General features: G+C 36.7%; 4 protein-coding genes and 3 non-coding genes across 7 annotated transcripts in view; 3 read left to right on the top strand and 4 right to left on the bottom strand.

Moving 5' to 3' along the window:
- The window catches only part of LOC123422696 (50S ribosomal protein L2, chloroplastic), a 2594-nt gene extending 179 nt beyond the window's left edge, over positions 1-2415 (top strand). The window contains exons 2-3 of the mRNA XM_045107720.1: positions 348-754; positions 1418-2415. Of these exons, the coding sequence (XP_044963655.1) occupies positions 348-754; positions 1418-1848 (838 nt within the window). The 3' untranslated portion in view covers positions 1849-2415. The remainder of the gene's footprint in view (positions 1-347; positions 755-1417) is intronic.
- A 68-nt stretch (positions 2416-2483) lies between these two features.
- Positions 2484-3670, bottom strand: LOC123422693 (photosystem II protein D1). The gene has a single exon (XM_045107717.1). The coding sequence runs from the start codon at positions 3579-3581 to the stop codon at positions 2520-2522; it is 1062 nt and encodes a 353-aa protein (XP_044963652.1). The 5' UTR covers positions 3582-3670; the 3' UTR covers positions 2484-2519.
- Positions 3671-4013: 343 nt separating this feature from the next.
- Positions 4014-5642, bottom strand: LOC123422691 (maturase K). Its single transcript, XM_045107715.1, has one exon. The coding sequence runs from the start codon at positions 5640-5642 to the stop codon at positions 4107-4109; it is 1536 nt and encodes a 511-aa protein (XP_044963650.1). The 3' UTR covers positions 4014-4106.
- A 4350-nt stretch (positions 5643-9992) lies between these two features.
- TRNAS-GCU lies at positions 9993-10080 on the bottom strand. Its single transcript has one exon. It is a non-coding gene; the product is annotated as a tRNA-Ser (tRNA).
- Positions 10081-11057: 977 nt separating this feature from the next.
- Positions 11058-12253, top strand: LOC123422692 (photosystem II D2 protein). The gene has a single exon (XM_045107716.1). It carries the CDS (start codon positions 11062-11064, stop codon positions 12121-12123), a length of 1062 nt encoding a protein of 353 aa, XP_044963651.1. The 5' UTR covers positions 11058-11061; the 3' UTR covers positions 12124-12253.
- A 1384-nt stretch (positions 12254-13637) lies between these two features.
- On the bottom strand, positions 13638-13725 carry TRNAS-UGA. The gene has a single exon. It is a non-coding gene; the product is annotated as a tRNA-Ser (tRNA).
- An 824-nt stretch (positions 13726-14549) lies between these two features.
- TRNAG-GCC lies at positions 14550-14620 on the top strand. The gene has a single exon. It is a non-coding gene; the product is annotated as a tRNA-Gly (tRNA).
- The last annotated feature ends 86 nt before the right edge of the window (positions 14621-14706 follow it).

Genomic DNA, 14706 nt, shown 5'->3' on the forward strand with positions numbered 1-14706 from the left:
AACAATAAGAACTCGAATTCTTATCGATACTGGAACTCAGAGCATAGGAGGGAAAGTCGATTTATGGATGGAATCAAATACGCAGTATTTACAGAAAAAAGTCTTCGTTTATTGGGAAAGAATCAATATACTTTTAATGTCGAATCGGGATTCACTAAGACAGAAATAAAGCATTGGGTCGAACTCTTCTTTGGTGTTAAGGTGGTAGCTGTGAATAGCCATCGACTACCTGGAAAAGGTAGAAGAATAGGACCTATTCTGGGCCATACAATGCATTACAGACGTATGATCATTACCCTTCAACCGGGTTATTCTATTCCACTTCTAGATAGAGAAAAAAACTAAAGGAGAATACTTAATAATACGGCGAAACATTTATACAAAACACCTATCCCGAGCACACGCAAGGGAACCGTAGACAGGCAAGTGAAATCCAATCCACGAAATAATTTGATCCATGGACGGCACCGTTGTGGTAAAGGTCGTAATTCCAGAGGAATCATTACCGCAAGGCATAGAGGGGGAGGTCATAAGCGCCTATACCGTAAAATAGATTTTCGACGGAATCAAAAAGACATATCTGGTAGAATCGTAACCATAGAATACGACCCTAATCGAAATGCATACATTTGTCTCATACACTATGGGGATGGTGAGAAGAGATATATTTTACATCCCAGAGGGGCTATAATTGGAGATACTATTGTTTCTGGTACAAAAGTTCCTATATCAATGGGAAATGCCCTACCTTTGAGTGCGGTTTGAACTATTGATTTACGTAATTGGAAGTAACCAATTAGGTTTACGACGAAACCTAGAAATCGATCACTGATCCAATTTGACTACCTCTACGGGATAGACCTCAACAGAAAACTGTTGAGTAACGGCAGCAAGTGATTGAGTTCAGTAGTTCCTCATAGAAAATTATTGACTCTAGAGATATGGTAATATGGAGAAGACAAAATTGTTTGAAGCACGCACAGAACCGGAAGCGCCCCTTGTTTCAAAGAGAGGAGGACGGGTTATTCACATTTAATTTGATGGTCAGAGGCAAATTGAAAGCTAAGCAGTGGTAATTAAGACCCCCGGGGGAAAATAGGGATGTCTCCTACGTTACCCATAATATGTGGAAGTATCGACGTAATTTCATAGAGTCATTCGATCTGAATGCTACATGAAGAACATAAGCCAGATGACGGAACGCAGAGACCTAGGATGTAGAAGATCATAACATGAGCGATTCGGCAGATTTGGATTCCTTTCCTATATATCCACTCATGTGGTACTTCATCATATGATTCATATAAGATCCATCTGTCTAGAGATCGTCATATACATCTAGAAAGCCGTATGCTTTGGAAGAAGCTTGTACAGTTTGGGAAGGGGTTTTTTGAGAGAAAAGAAGAATCTACTTCAACCGATATGCCCTTAGGCACGGCCATGCATAACATAGAAATCACACGTGGAAGGGGTGGGCAATTAGCTAGAGCAGCAGGTGCTGTAGCGAAACTCATTGCAAAAGAGGGTAAATCGGCCACTTTAAGATTACCATCTGGGGAGGTCCGTTTAGTATCCCAAAATTGCTTAGCAACAGTCGGACAAGTGGGTAATGTTGGGGTGAACCAAAAAAGTTTGGGTAGAGCCGGATCTAAGTGTTGGCTAGGTAAACGCCCCGTAGTAAGAGGGGTAGTTATGAACCCTGTGGACCACCCCCATGGGGGCGGTGAAGGGAAAGCTCCCATTGGTAGAAAAAAACCCACAACCCCTTGGGGTTATCCTGCGCTTGGAAGAAGAACTAGGAAAAGGAAAAAATATAGCGATAGTTTTATTCTTCGTCGCCGTAAGTAAATACGTAACTAGGAATATGGAAAATTGCATTTTTGGAATTTGCAATAATGCGATGGGCGAACGACGGGAATTGAACCCGCGCATGGTGGATTCACAATCCACTGCCTTGATCCACTTGGCTACATCCGCCCCTTATCCAGCTAAAGGATTTTTTTCTTTTTTCCGTTGATCATTATTCTATTTATTCTGACCTCCGTACTTCGATCGAGATATTGGACATAGAATGCCACTCTTTAAAAAGGAAAAAAGGAGTAATCAGCTGTGACACGAAAAAAAACGAATCCTTTTGTAGCTCATCATTTATTGGCAAAGATAGAAAAGGTCAATATGAAGGAGGAGAAAGAAACAATAGTAACGTGGTCCCGGGCATCTAGCATTCTACCCACAATGGTTGGCCATACAATTGCGATTCATAATGGAAAGGAACATATACCTATTTACATAACAAATCCTATGGTAGGTCGCAAATTGGGAGAATTCGTGCCTACTCGGCATTTTACGAGTTATGAAAATGCAAGAAAGGATACTAAATCTCGTCGTTAACTGAATTCTGAATAGAAAGATTAAGAAGAAAAAAAAGATTCAAAATACCCAATATCTTGCTAGAACAAGATATTGGGTATTTTTGTCTTTTCTTTCTTCAAAAATTCTTATATGTTAGCAGAAAAACCTTATCCATTAATAGCTGGAACTTCAACAGCAGCTAAGTCTAGAGGGAAGTTGTGAGCATTACGTTCGTGCATTACTTCCATACCAAGGTTAGCACGGTTGATGATATCAGCCCAAGTATTAATAACGCGACCTTGACTATCAACTACAGATTGGTTGAAATTGAAACCATTTAGGTTGAAAGCCATAGTACTAATACCTAAAGCAGTGAACCAGATTCCTACTACAGGCCAAGCAGCCAAGAAGAAGTGTAAAGAACGAGAGTTGTTGAAACTAGCATATTGGAAGATTAATCGGCCAAAATAACCATGAGCAGCCACAATATTATAAGTCTCTTCCTCTTGACCAAATTTGTAACCCTCATTAGCAGATTCATTTTCAGTAGTTTCCCTGATCAAACTAGAGGTTACCAAGGAACCATGCATAGCACTGAATAGGGAACCGCCGAATACACCAGCTACACCTAACATGTGGAATGGATGCATAAGGATGTTGTGCTCTGCCTGGAATACAATCATAAAGTTGAAAGTACCAGAGATTCCTAAAGGCATACCATCAGAAAAGCTTCCTTGACCAATAGGGTAAATCAAGAAAACAGCAGTAGCAGCTGCAACAGGAGCTGAATATGCAACAGCAATCCAAGGACGCATACCCAGACGGAAACTAAGTTCCCACTCACGACCCATATAACAAGCTACACCAAGTAAGAAGTGTAGAACAATTAGCTCATAAGGACCACCATTGTATAACCACTCATCAACAGATGCAGCTTCCCAAATTGGGTAAAAGTGCAATCCGATCGCCGCAGAAGTAGGAATAATAGCACCAGAGATAATATTGTTTCCATAAAGTAAAGAACCAGAAACAGGCTCGCGAATACCATCAATATCTACTGGAGGGGCAGCGATGAAGGCGATAATAAATACAGAAGTTGCGGTCAATAAGGTAGGGATCATCAAAACACCGAACCATCCGATGTAAAGACGATTTTCAGTGCTAGTTATCCAGTTGCAGAAGCGACCCCACAGGCTTGTACTTTCGCGTCTCTCTAAAATTGCAGTCATGGTAAGATCTTGGTTTATTCAAATTGCAAGGACTCCCAAGCACACGTATTAACTAGAATATAGATAATAGAAGGCTTGTTATTTAACAGTATAACATAGACTATATACCAATGTCAACCAAGTCAGCCCAAAGATTGGCTATCCATATAAATAAATTAACCAAACCAATAATTTTGTATTTGTAAATGAAGTGAGTAAAAGTTAAAAACTTTGATGGGTCTTTTCTATATGGGTTGCCCGGGACTCGAACCCGGAACTAGTCGGATGGAGTAGATAATTCTTCCTTGTTACAATAGAGAAAAATCCCTCCCCAAATCGTGCTTGCATTTTTCATTGCACACGACTTTCCCTATGTAGAAATAGCCAATATTCTATTCCAAAGAGGAAGTTCTACTAATTTTTTAATTAGTAAGTTGATTCACCTACTCTTTATTATAATAAAAGGAACATTTCAGAATGAAAAATATGAAAGTTTTTTCTTGATCATTTATCAACCCTTTCCTGTTTATTAGTTTTGTCTAATGATTAATTAAGAGGGTTGACCAGGTCATTGATACCTATAATATCCAAATACCAAATACGCTCAGTGTGTGATCCACTGAAAGAAAAAAGAGTTGTTTTGGTGAACATCAAAGAAAAAACTTGCTCTTCTTCCGTAAAAAATTCTTCTAAAAATGCCGAACCCAATCGTTGCATAAAAGTTCGTACCGTGCTTTTATGTTTACGAGCTAAAGTTCTAGCGCATGAAAGTCGAAGTATATACTTTAGTCGATACAAAGTCCGTTTTTTCGAAGATCCACTATGATAATGAAAAAGATTTCTACATATCCGACCAAATCGATCAAGAATATCCCAATCTGATAAATCCGTCCAAATGGGTTTACTAATAGGATGCCCCGATCCAGTACAAAATTGAGCTTTTGATAAGTATCCTATGAGGAGAGTAGCGGGGACTATGGTATCGAATTTTTTCATTCGAGTATCTATGAGAAATGAATTCTCCAGCATTTGATTCCTTACCAACAAAGGACTTTTTGGTACACTTGAAAGGTATCCCATAAAATCGAAGCAAGAGTTTGCTAATTGGTTTATATGGATTCTTCGCGGCTGAGTCCAAAAAAAGAAATAATATTGCCAGAAATTGATAAGGTAGCATTTCCATTTCTTTTTCAAAAAAAAACTGCCTTTTGATGCAAGAATTGCCTTTCCTTGATATCGAACATAATGTATAAGAGGATCCATAAAGAACCATAAGGTTTTCCGAGAAAAACCAGGGTACATTATCCCAAAATGTTCCATCTTCCTAGAAAAGTGGATTCGTTCCAGAAAAGTTCCAGAATATGCTAATGGTAAGCAAGAAGATTGTTTACGAAGAAACAACAAGAAAAATTCATATTCTGATACATAAGAGTTATATAGGAATTTAACTAGTCTTTTATTTTCTTTTTGAAAAAAAAGAATGGATTTCATTGAAGTAATAAAACTATTCCAATTCGAATAGTAGTTGAGAAAGAATCGCAATAAATGCAAAGATGGAACATCTTGGATACGGTATTGAAGGAGTTGAACCAAGATTTCCAAATGGATAGGATAGGGTATTTCTATATGTGATAGATAATCCAAATGCAAAAATTTGTCTTCTAAAAAGGGAAATATTGAATGAATAGAGCGTAAATTCTGAAACTTTGGTATTTCTTTTTCTTTCGGACAAGATAATTCCCGTAGCGAGAATGGGATTTCCACAACAATCGCAAACCCCTCAGATAGAATCTGAGAATAAAACTCAGAATAAAAAAAAATTTTGTAATCCAATAATCGATCTTGATTAGGATGATTAACCGAGTTATCCAAAAAATTCTGCTGATACATTCGAATAATTAAACGTTTCACAAGTAGTGAACTAAATTTCTTGTTATTCCAACTAACTATTTCCACAGGTTCAGAACCGTTTAATCCATAATCATGAGCAAATGCATAAATATACTCCTGAAAGAGAAGTGGGTAGACAAAGTATTGTTGACGAGATTTCTGTTTTTCTGAATACCCTTCGAATTTTTCCATTTGTATTTCTACTTGAATCAGAGAGAAGAAGCATTTCTCGGTTTATCGAATGATGATACATAGTGCAATATGGTCAGAACAGGGTGTTGCATTTTTAATACAAACCCTGGAAAGAAAGGGAGTCTAATCCACGGATCTTTTTCCGCTCCTTTTCTACCGAATTAGTTTATGTTTGTTCTAAATTACAAAAAAGAACAGAACAAGTTTTTTATTTTTGCAGGCCAATCGCTCTTTTGACTTTGGAATACAGCCTCTTTATCAATATACTGCTTCTTTTACACATTCAATCCATAACATCCCTTATTCAATCCATAATCAAGAATAATTAGGATTTCTAAAAAAAAAGAAAAAATAAAGGGTCCACTCATAGGAAAACCCAACCTTTCCCCACATCCGGCACTAATCTATTTTTAACGTCTAATTAGAGCGGGGAATCCTTCCAATTAGGAAGTTAAGCTCGTTGCTTTTTATTTTACCAGAATTGGAGCCAGGCTCTATCCATTTATTCACTAGACCCAGAAAATCGTAATTTTGGATTCCATTCAAAAAAGATTGATTTTATTACGACATGCTATTTTTTCCATTCATTACCTTTGAGGATCAGTCGTGGTCTTCTAGACTCTACCAAGAGTCTGGACGAATTTGTTGTTTCATCCAAATGTGTAAAAGATCATAGTCGCACTTAAAAGCCGAGTACTCTACCATTGAGTTAGCAACCCAGATAAAAAAAGGATCTTAGATACGATCGAAATCCAAAAATCAATGGAATTACACCGCGCGCTTCTGTCAAAACATTGAACTAGCAAGACATCAAAAGAAAGATTTTATCGACCATGAAAAACACTCAAATGGCAAAACGAACAGGTCCGGTTAAATTCCACTAAAGTGAAAAAAAAGAGCGACCCTAATCACGATGGCCAAATTCTCCTTTTTTTAGCGATTTTTATTAAAAAAAATATATATTATATTGTATGAGAATACATGCAAGAGGAACACCCTTATCATTTGAGCGAAGTGTAAGCAGAAAAATTAAATATGGAGTGAGGATAAAGAGACCCATCTATCTACAAATTCTATTTGTTCAATAGACCTTTGTCAATGGAAATACAATGGTAAGAAAACAAATTAGATAGAAAAAGTAAATAAAATAGGGGCTTATGTTGGATTGGCACGATATAAATCCAAATAGGATTAAGAAAGAGGTAAATTGTGTCTAAATAATTAGACAACGAGGAATACTAATAATCTTCTCCTATCCTACTTTTTTATTCATTTAGTTCTTCAATTAACTCAAAGTTCTTTCTTTTTCTTTAAAGAATTCCGCCTTCCTTAAAATATCATAAACAGTTCTTGTCGGTTGAGCACCCTTTTCAAGGAAATAGAGAATAGCTGGAACATTTAAACAAGTTTGATTCTTTATCGGATCATAAAAACCTACTTTTCGAAGATCTCTTCCTTCTCTTCGAGATCGAACATCAATTGCAACGATTCGATAGACAGCTTATTGGGATAGATGTAGATAAACAACGCCCCCCCTAGAAACGTATAGGAGGTTTTCTCCTCATACGGCTCGAGAAAATGATTCGAATTTCTGTCGATAATAATAGAAATTAGACTATGACGTCCATTAATTTCCTTACAGAAAAAACAAATTTCATTTATACTCATGACTCAAGTTGGCTAATTCTGCCTGAGAAACTTCGAAGGCAAAATCCTTCAAAAATTTTTGAGTCGTCTTTAAACTCTTTTCTTTGTCTCATTTCGAACGAATTGACTTTTATTCCTTATTCTGATCCAACTCTGTTGTTGAGACAATTGAAAATTGTGTTTACTTGTTCTGGAATCCTTTATCTTTGATTTGTGAAATCCTTGGGTTTAGACATTACTTCGGGAATTCCTATTTTTTTCTTTCAAAAGAGTAGCAACATACCCTTTTTTCTTATTTCCTTCGATAAAGCATTTATCTCTTCTATAGAAATCTAATAAGGGGGATTGATTCTGATATACTTTTATTGGACTTTCTTCGTATTTTAACCTTTCGATTTATTTCTATATTAAGGATAGACTGACAAAGTTGGCCTAATTTATTAGTTTTCACTAACCCTAGATTCTTTCCCTTGATAAAAAATAAACTCTGTCCTCTCGAGCTCCATCGTGTACTATGTTACTTAAACCCTGCGCAAATTTGGTTCGGAACGAATAGAACAGGCTATGTCGAGCCAAGAGCATTTTCATTACTATGGAAAATGATGGATAGCAAAATCCACAATCGATCATGTCCTTCAAGTCGCACGTTGCTTTCTACCACATCGTTTTAAACGAAGTTTTACCATAACAAACATTCCTCTTTTCATTGCAAAGTGGTATAGAAAATTGATCCAATATGGATGGAATCATGAATAGTCATTGGTTTTGTTTTTTGTATACTAATTAAAATTAAAACTTGCTATCTATGGAGCAATATGGATAAAAGAAAGTAAGTATTTATCCGGGAAGCCTCCGCCAAGATCCAATTTATTTAAACCCATATTCGAATTCTATCATATGAATGAAACATAGAAAAAGACGACTAAACAAGTTTGCTTAAAACTTATTTATTATTAAATTTCCACCCTCAACGGATGGCTCGAGATGATCAATCTTGAAGTGAGAAGAGAAGGATTGACTCTTCCTCAATAAATAAACTATCAACCTCCAAAAAAGTTTAATTCATTTAATTACTAGAATTAGAATTCTATTAGTAATATATTTTTTCCGTACCAAAAACAATTAACTATAATAACTAAATAAACTATTCCAATGAATAGATTGAAAGTTTTTGGTAGTTAATTGTTTTTGGTACTTCTTCGACTCGAAGACCAAAAGGAAGAAAAAAATATGATTAAGTGATTATTAAGTGATTATTAAGTGATCATAGTAGAGGCATATCCTGAATGTGCCTGCTAGATCCCATTTTTTTCATGAAAATAAAGGTAGTCAATTTGACTGGACTTAAGACTTTATTATGTTTTCTGAGAAAACATAAGATATCATTATTCTCTTTAATAAACTTTTGTCTCATACGGAGTACTATATGATTTCACCGTTTGTTTCATCAGAAACAATCTGGGACGGAAGGATTCGAACCTCCGAGTAACGGGACCAAAACCCGCTGCCTTACCACTTGGCCACGCCCCATTTCGGGTTTTATGCGACACTAATAAACACTATTATGTTTATTTGTTATTCGTCAATACCATTTCAATTACATAAATAAAGAAGAGATATTCTCTTGCTAGTATTCTACACATGCAGATAATATAGAATCAAAAAAATGCATTGATCATTACATGGAATTCTATTAAGATATTATATGAAAGTCGAATTTATTCCACTCTCATTTGAGAGTGCGAATACAAGGAGGTATTTTGTGTTTGGGAAAGTCCGAAGAAAAAAAGATTTTGAATCTGCCTTTTCCTTCTTTCCCTTAAAAAAATAACTCAATCAAAATCCAATTATTTACTCTACAAGAATGAAATGCTTGTTATGCCTAATATACTTAGTTTAACCTGTATCTGTTTTAATTCTGTTCTTTATCCTACTAGTTTTTTCTTTGCCAAATTGCCCGAAGCTTATGCTATTTTCAATCCAATCGTGGATATTATGCCTGTTATACCTCTATTCTTTTTTCTATTAGCCTTTGTTTGGCAAGCTGCTGTAAGTTTTCGATGAAATCTTTAGTACTCTGTATGCCAAATTGAATGATGTGTTCATTCCAAAAAAAAAAATTAAAATGGGTAAAAGCCGAGAAGTTTTATATTTTTATATTATGAACCCTCAATTCTAAAATTGAAATTATTCTACATTGAATGGGTAGCTACAGCAATAAATTTGGATCAGCCTTTCTACTCCCCTGCACCTAGGTTGAGCAGGTACCTTTAGGTACCTACACAATACCTATTCAATACCACCTAACCCTATTTTTGCTATTGATAAGAGTTCTTATTATAAATGAATTCTTGCAATTTTTTTCCAGAATTCATTTTTGCATTTTTAGGTATCAAAAAAAACCATCCTAGTGGATCCGTGTGTGGTAAGGAAAAACTGGTAATCTATTCCTTAAAAAAAAATCTTGGAGATTATGTAATGCTTACTCTCAAACTTTTTGTTTATACAGTAGTGATATTCTTTGTTTCACTCTTTATCTTTGGATTCTTATCTAATGATCCAGGACGGAATCCTGGACGCGAGGAGTAAAAATTCAATTTTTTTTTTTTCTTACAAATTGGATTTGTTTCGTACATTTATCTATGAGAAAATCCGGGGGTCAGAATTCTTTCCAGTTTGAAAGTCCCAAATGATCCAAGGGAGCGGAAAGAGAGGGATTCGAACCCTCGGTACAAAAAAATTGTACAACGGATTAGCAATCCGCCGCTTTAGTCCACTCAGCCATCTCTCCACGTTCCAAAGCGAAAGGTTTCCGTGATATGATATAGGCAAGAAATAAGAAATAACGGTTGCAAAAAACCCCTTTTTTTCTTTCAAAAGTCTATAAAAATTATATTGCCAATTCCATTTTAGTTATATTCTTTTTTCTTAATGTTAATAAAAAAAAGAAGAAAATTCTTGTTTTTTCTTTGTAAAAATCGATATTGACCGAGAGACAATCAAATAGATTTTCTCTTTAGCGGGCATTTCCATATAGGACTTGTTATAATTATAATAAAACAAGCTATATATAAAAAAACGCTTTTTTTTTTTTTGTCGATTATTTATCAAGAAAGCAAAAAGGGTTCTTATCAAATCCACCATAAAATTGGAAAGAAGCATAAAGTAAGTAGACCTGACTCCTTGAATGATGCCTCTATCCGCTATTCTGATATATAAATTCGATGTAGATGAAATTGTATAAGCGAATTTTTCGTATTTCCTTAGACTTAGACCGCGCAAGACAAGAATTTTTCGCTATTTACGATTTCATATTCTTGTTACTAGATGTTCTATAGGAATAAGAAGAAATCGCAACTCCTTTGCGCTACACATAAAAATTGATTTCGAAGGTCCTTTTTTTTTTCAGAATCCTCCATTTTAGTTCTTCCCCCCATGCAATAGAGAGGGAATGGGAAAAAAGGGGTTACTTTTATTTTCATTTTTCCCTTAAAAGATAGACTTTGAAATAGGAGTCTTGGAATAATGCTGAATTCAAAGGTTTATTTCTATAAGTATAAGATAAGAAAAACAAATCGAATCAAATTCATGGATTTACAACGACCTCGGTTGTGACTCCATAGATAAAAATGGAAAATTTCTCTCTTCGAGACCATTGAAAAAGGGCATTGAACGAGAAAGAAATCGTCCACAGATATAAAACTATCATATGCCTTGGAAAGTGATATGAGGTGCTCGGAAATGGTTGAAGTAATTGAATAGGAGGATCACTATGACTATAGCCCTTGGTAGAGTTCCTAAAGAAGAAAATGATCTATTTGATACTATGGATGACTGGTTACGAAGGGACCGTTTCGTTTTTGTAGGATGGTCTGGCCTATTGCTCTTTCCTTGTGCTTATTTCGCTTTAGGGGGTTGGTTTACAGGGACAACTTTTGTAACTTCTTGGTATACCCATGGATTGGCAAGTTCCTATTTGGAAGGTTGTAATTTCTTAACCGCAGCAGTTTCTACCCCTGCCAATAGTTTAGCACACTCTTTGTTGCTACTATGGGGGCCAGAAGCACAAGGAGATTTTACTCGTTGGTGTCAATTAGGCGGTCTATGGACTTTTGTAGCTCTCCACGGGGCTTTTGCACTAATAGGTTTCATGTTACGCCAATTTGAACTTGCTCGGTCTGTTCAATTGCGGCCTTATAATGCAATCTCATTCTCTGGTCCAATTGCTGTTTTTGTTTCGGTATTCCTTATTTATCCACTGGGGCAATCTGGTTGGTTCTTTGCGCCGAGTTTTGGCGTAGCAGCGATATTTCGATTCATCCTTTTCTTCCAAGGATTTCATAATTGGACGTTGAACCCATTTCATATGATGGGAGTTGCCGGAGTATTAGGCGCGGCTCTGCTATGCGCTATTCATGGAGCAACCGTAGAAAACACTCTATTTGAGGACGGTGATGGTGCAAATACCTTCCGTGCTTTTAACCCAACTCAAGCTGAAGAAACTTATTCAATGGTCACTGCTAACCGCTTTTGGTCCCAAATCTTTGGTGTTGCTTTTTCCAATAAACGTTGGTTACATTTCTTTATGCTATTTGTACCCGTCACCGGTTTATGGATGAGTGCTATTGGCGTAGTTGGCTTGGCTCTGAACTTACGTGCCTATGACTTTGTTTCCCAGGAAATCCGTGCAGCGGAAGATCCTGAATTCGAGACTTTCTACACCAAAAATATTCTTTTAAACGAGGGTATTCGTGCGTGGATGGCAGCTCAGGATCAGCCTCATGAAAATCTTATATTCCCTGAGGAGGTTCTACCACGTGGAAACGCTCTTTAATGGAACTTTCGTTTTAGCTGGTCGTGACCAAGAAACCACCGGCTTTGCTTGGTGGGCTGGGAATGCCAGACTTATCAATTTGTCCGGTAAACTACTTGGAGCTCACGTAGCCCATGCCGGATTAATCGTATTCTGGGCCGGAGCAATGAACCTATTTGAAGTGGCCCATTTCGTACCAGAAAAGCCCATGTATGAACAAGGGTTGATTTTACTTCCACACTTAGCTACTCTAGGTTGGGGAGTAGGGCCAGGGGGGGAAGTTCTAGATACTTTTCCATACTTTGTATCTGGCGTACTTCACCTAATTTCCTCCGCAGTCTTAGGCTTCGGTGGCATTTATCACGCGCTTCTGGGACCCGAGACTCTTGAAGAATCTTTTCCATTCTTTGGTTATGTCTGGAAAGATAGAAATAAAATGACTACAATTTTGGGTATTCACTTAATTTTGTTAGGTCTAGGTGCTTTTCTTCTAGTACTCAAGGCTCTTTATTTTGGCGGTGTATATGATACCTGGGCCCCTGGGGGGGGAGATGTAAGAAAAATTACCAATTTGACCCTTAGTCCCAGTGTTATATTTGGTTATTTACTAAAATCTCCTTTTGGGGGAGAAGGGTGGATTGTTAGTGTAGATGATTTAGAAGATATAATTGGTGGACATGTATGGTTGGGTTTTATTTGTGTATTTGGGGGAATTTGGCATATTTTAACCAAACCCTTCGCATGGGCTCGCCGTGCATTTGTATGGTCTGGAGAAGCTTACTTGTCTTATAGTTTAGCTGCTTTATCTGTCTTTGGTTTTATCGCTTGTTGTTTTGTATGGTTCAATAATACAGCTTATCCGAGTGAGTTTTATGGACCCACCGGGCCAGAAGCTTCTCAAGCTCAAGCATTTACTTTTCTAGTTAGAGACCAGCGTCTTGGAGCTAATGTGGGATCCGCTCAAGGACCCACAGGTTTAGGGAAATATCTAATGCGTTCCCCAACTGGGGAGGTTATCTTTGGAGGGGAAACTATGCGTTTTTGGGACCTTCGTGCTCCATGGTTAGAACCTCTAAGGGGCCCCAACGGTTTGGACTTGAGTAGGTTGAAAAAAGACATACAACCTTGGCAAGAACGGCGCTCAGCAGAATATATGACCCACGCTCCTTTAGGCTCTTTAAATTCCGTGGGTGGCGTAGCGACCGAGATCAATGCAGTTAATTATGTCTCTCCTAGAAGTTGGTTATCAACTTCTCATTTTGTTCTAGGATTCTTCTTTTTTGTGGGCCATTTATGGCATGCAGGAAGAGCCCGAGCTGCTGCAGCAGGTTTTGAAAAGGGAATCGATCGTGATTTGGAACCTGTTCTTTACATGAACCCTCTTAACTAAGATTTTCTTATTTATACCTGTTCTACTTTTTTTCTGTTCTGGCTCGGTTATTCTATCTAGCCGAGCCATTCATTCCTTTTTATGAAAGAAAGATAAGGGACAGAATAAAAAAAAATGAAAGAAACAAACGTATTCAATAAGCAAAAGGAGAGAGAGGGATTCGAACCCTCGATAGTTCCTAGAACTATACCGGTTTTCAAGACCGGAGCTATCAACCACTCAGCCATCTCTCCACCGCCTAATCCTTATTTTACTCCTACAAATAGAACATAGCCATATAAAAAATAAAAATATTTATTAACCTCTAGAAAGATATCAGATACAAGTTCCTTTTCGATATATCTCTGTATACTGTATACACGGATACAGGATCCGCTATACCCGCTTGTGAAATAAAGACTAAATAACCTCCTCTCACCCCCATATCCAAATAAAAAAGAGGTTAAGTAATAAATTTTAATTAAAGAGAAGAATCAATGGATTCATGATTAAACCCCTCCTACTTCTTGTATTTTTTTACAATTTTGGTTAAGTGAGGGATCAAATATGTAGTCAACTTTATTTGATGGTAGCTTGGAGGATTAGAAATATGACTATTGCTTTCCAATTAGCTGTTTTTGCATTAATTGCGACTTCCTCAGTCTTAGTAATTAGTGTACCCCTTGTATTTGCTTCTCCTGATGGTTGGTCAAATAATAAAAATGTTGTATTTTCCGGTACATCATTATGGATTGGACTAGTCTTTCTCGTAGCTATTCTGAATTCTCTCATTTCTTAAATTAAATTTGGTTAATATTTAGTAACCCCATAAAAAAGAAATAATAAAGGCCATTTAAAAAATTCGAATAGTGAGACGTATTAAAACGCAATTTGCGTTCCGAATTGCTAGCTCTTCTCTTTCAGTATTATGAAATTCCCATTAGAATATTCATTGACAGATAATAAAAAAAGGAAAACTCTAATATCTAATATAATAGAATAGAAAATGAAATGAAACGGTCGACCCAGACATAGACGGTCGACCCAAGCGGATATACGCTATAAAATATATACCGTAGCGAGCGTAGTTCAATGGTAAAACATCTCCTTGCCAAGGAGAAGATACGGGTTCGATTCCCGCCGCTCGCCCGCTTAATTTATCAAAGTACTATGATAAAAAGTTTAGTCTAGTTAATTGTTTAACTACTTATATTAAATTAAGTATTAATTAAGTA

This window comes from Hordeum vulgare, unplaced genomic scaffold, assembly GCF_904849725.1.
Source record: "Hordeum vulgare subsp. vulgare unplaced genomic scaffold, MorexV3_pseudomolecules_assembly, whole genome shotgun sequence".
Taxonomy (NCBI): Eukaryota; Viridiplantae; Streptophyta; class Magnoliopsida; order Poales; family Poaceae; genus Hordeum; species Hordeum vulgare.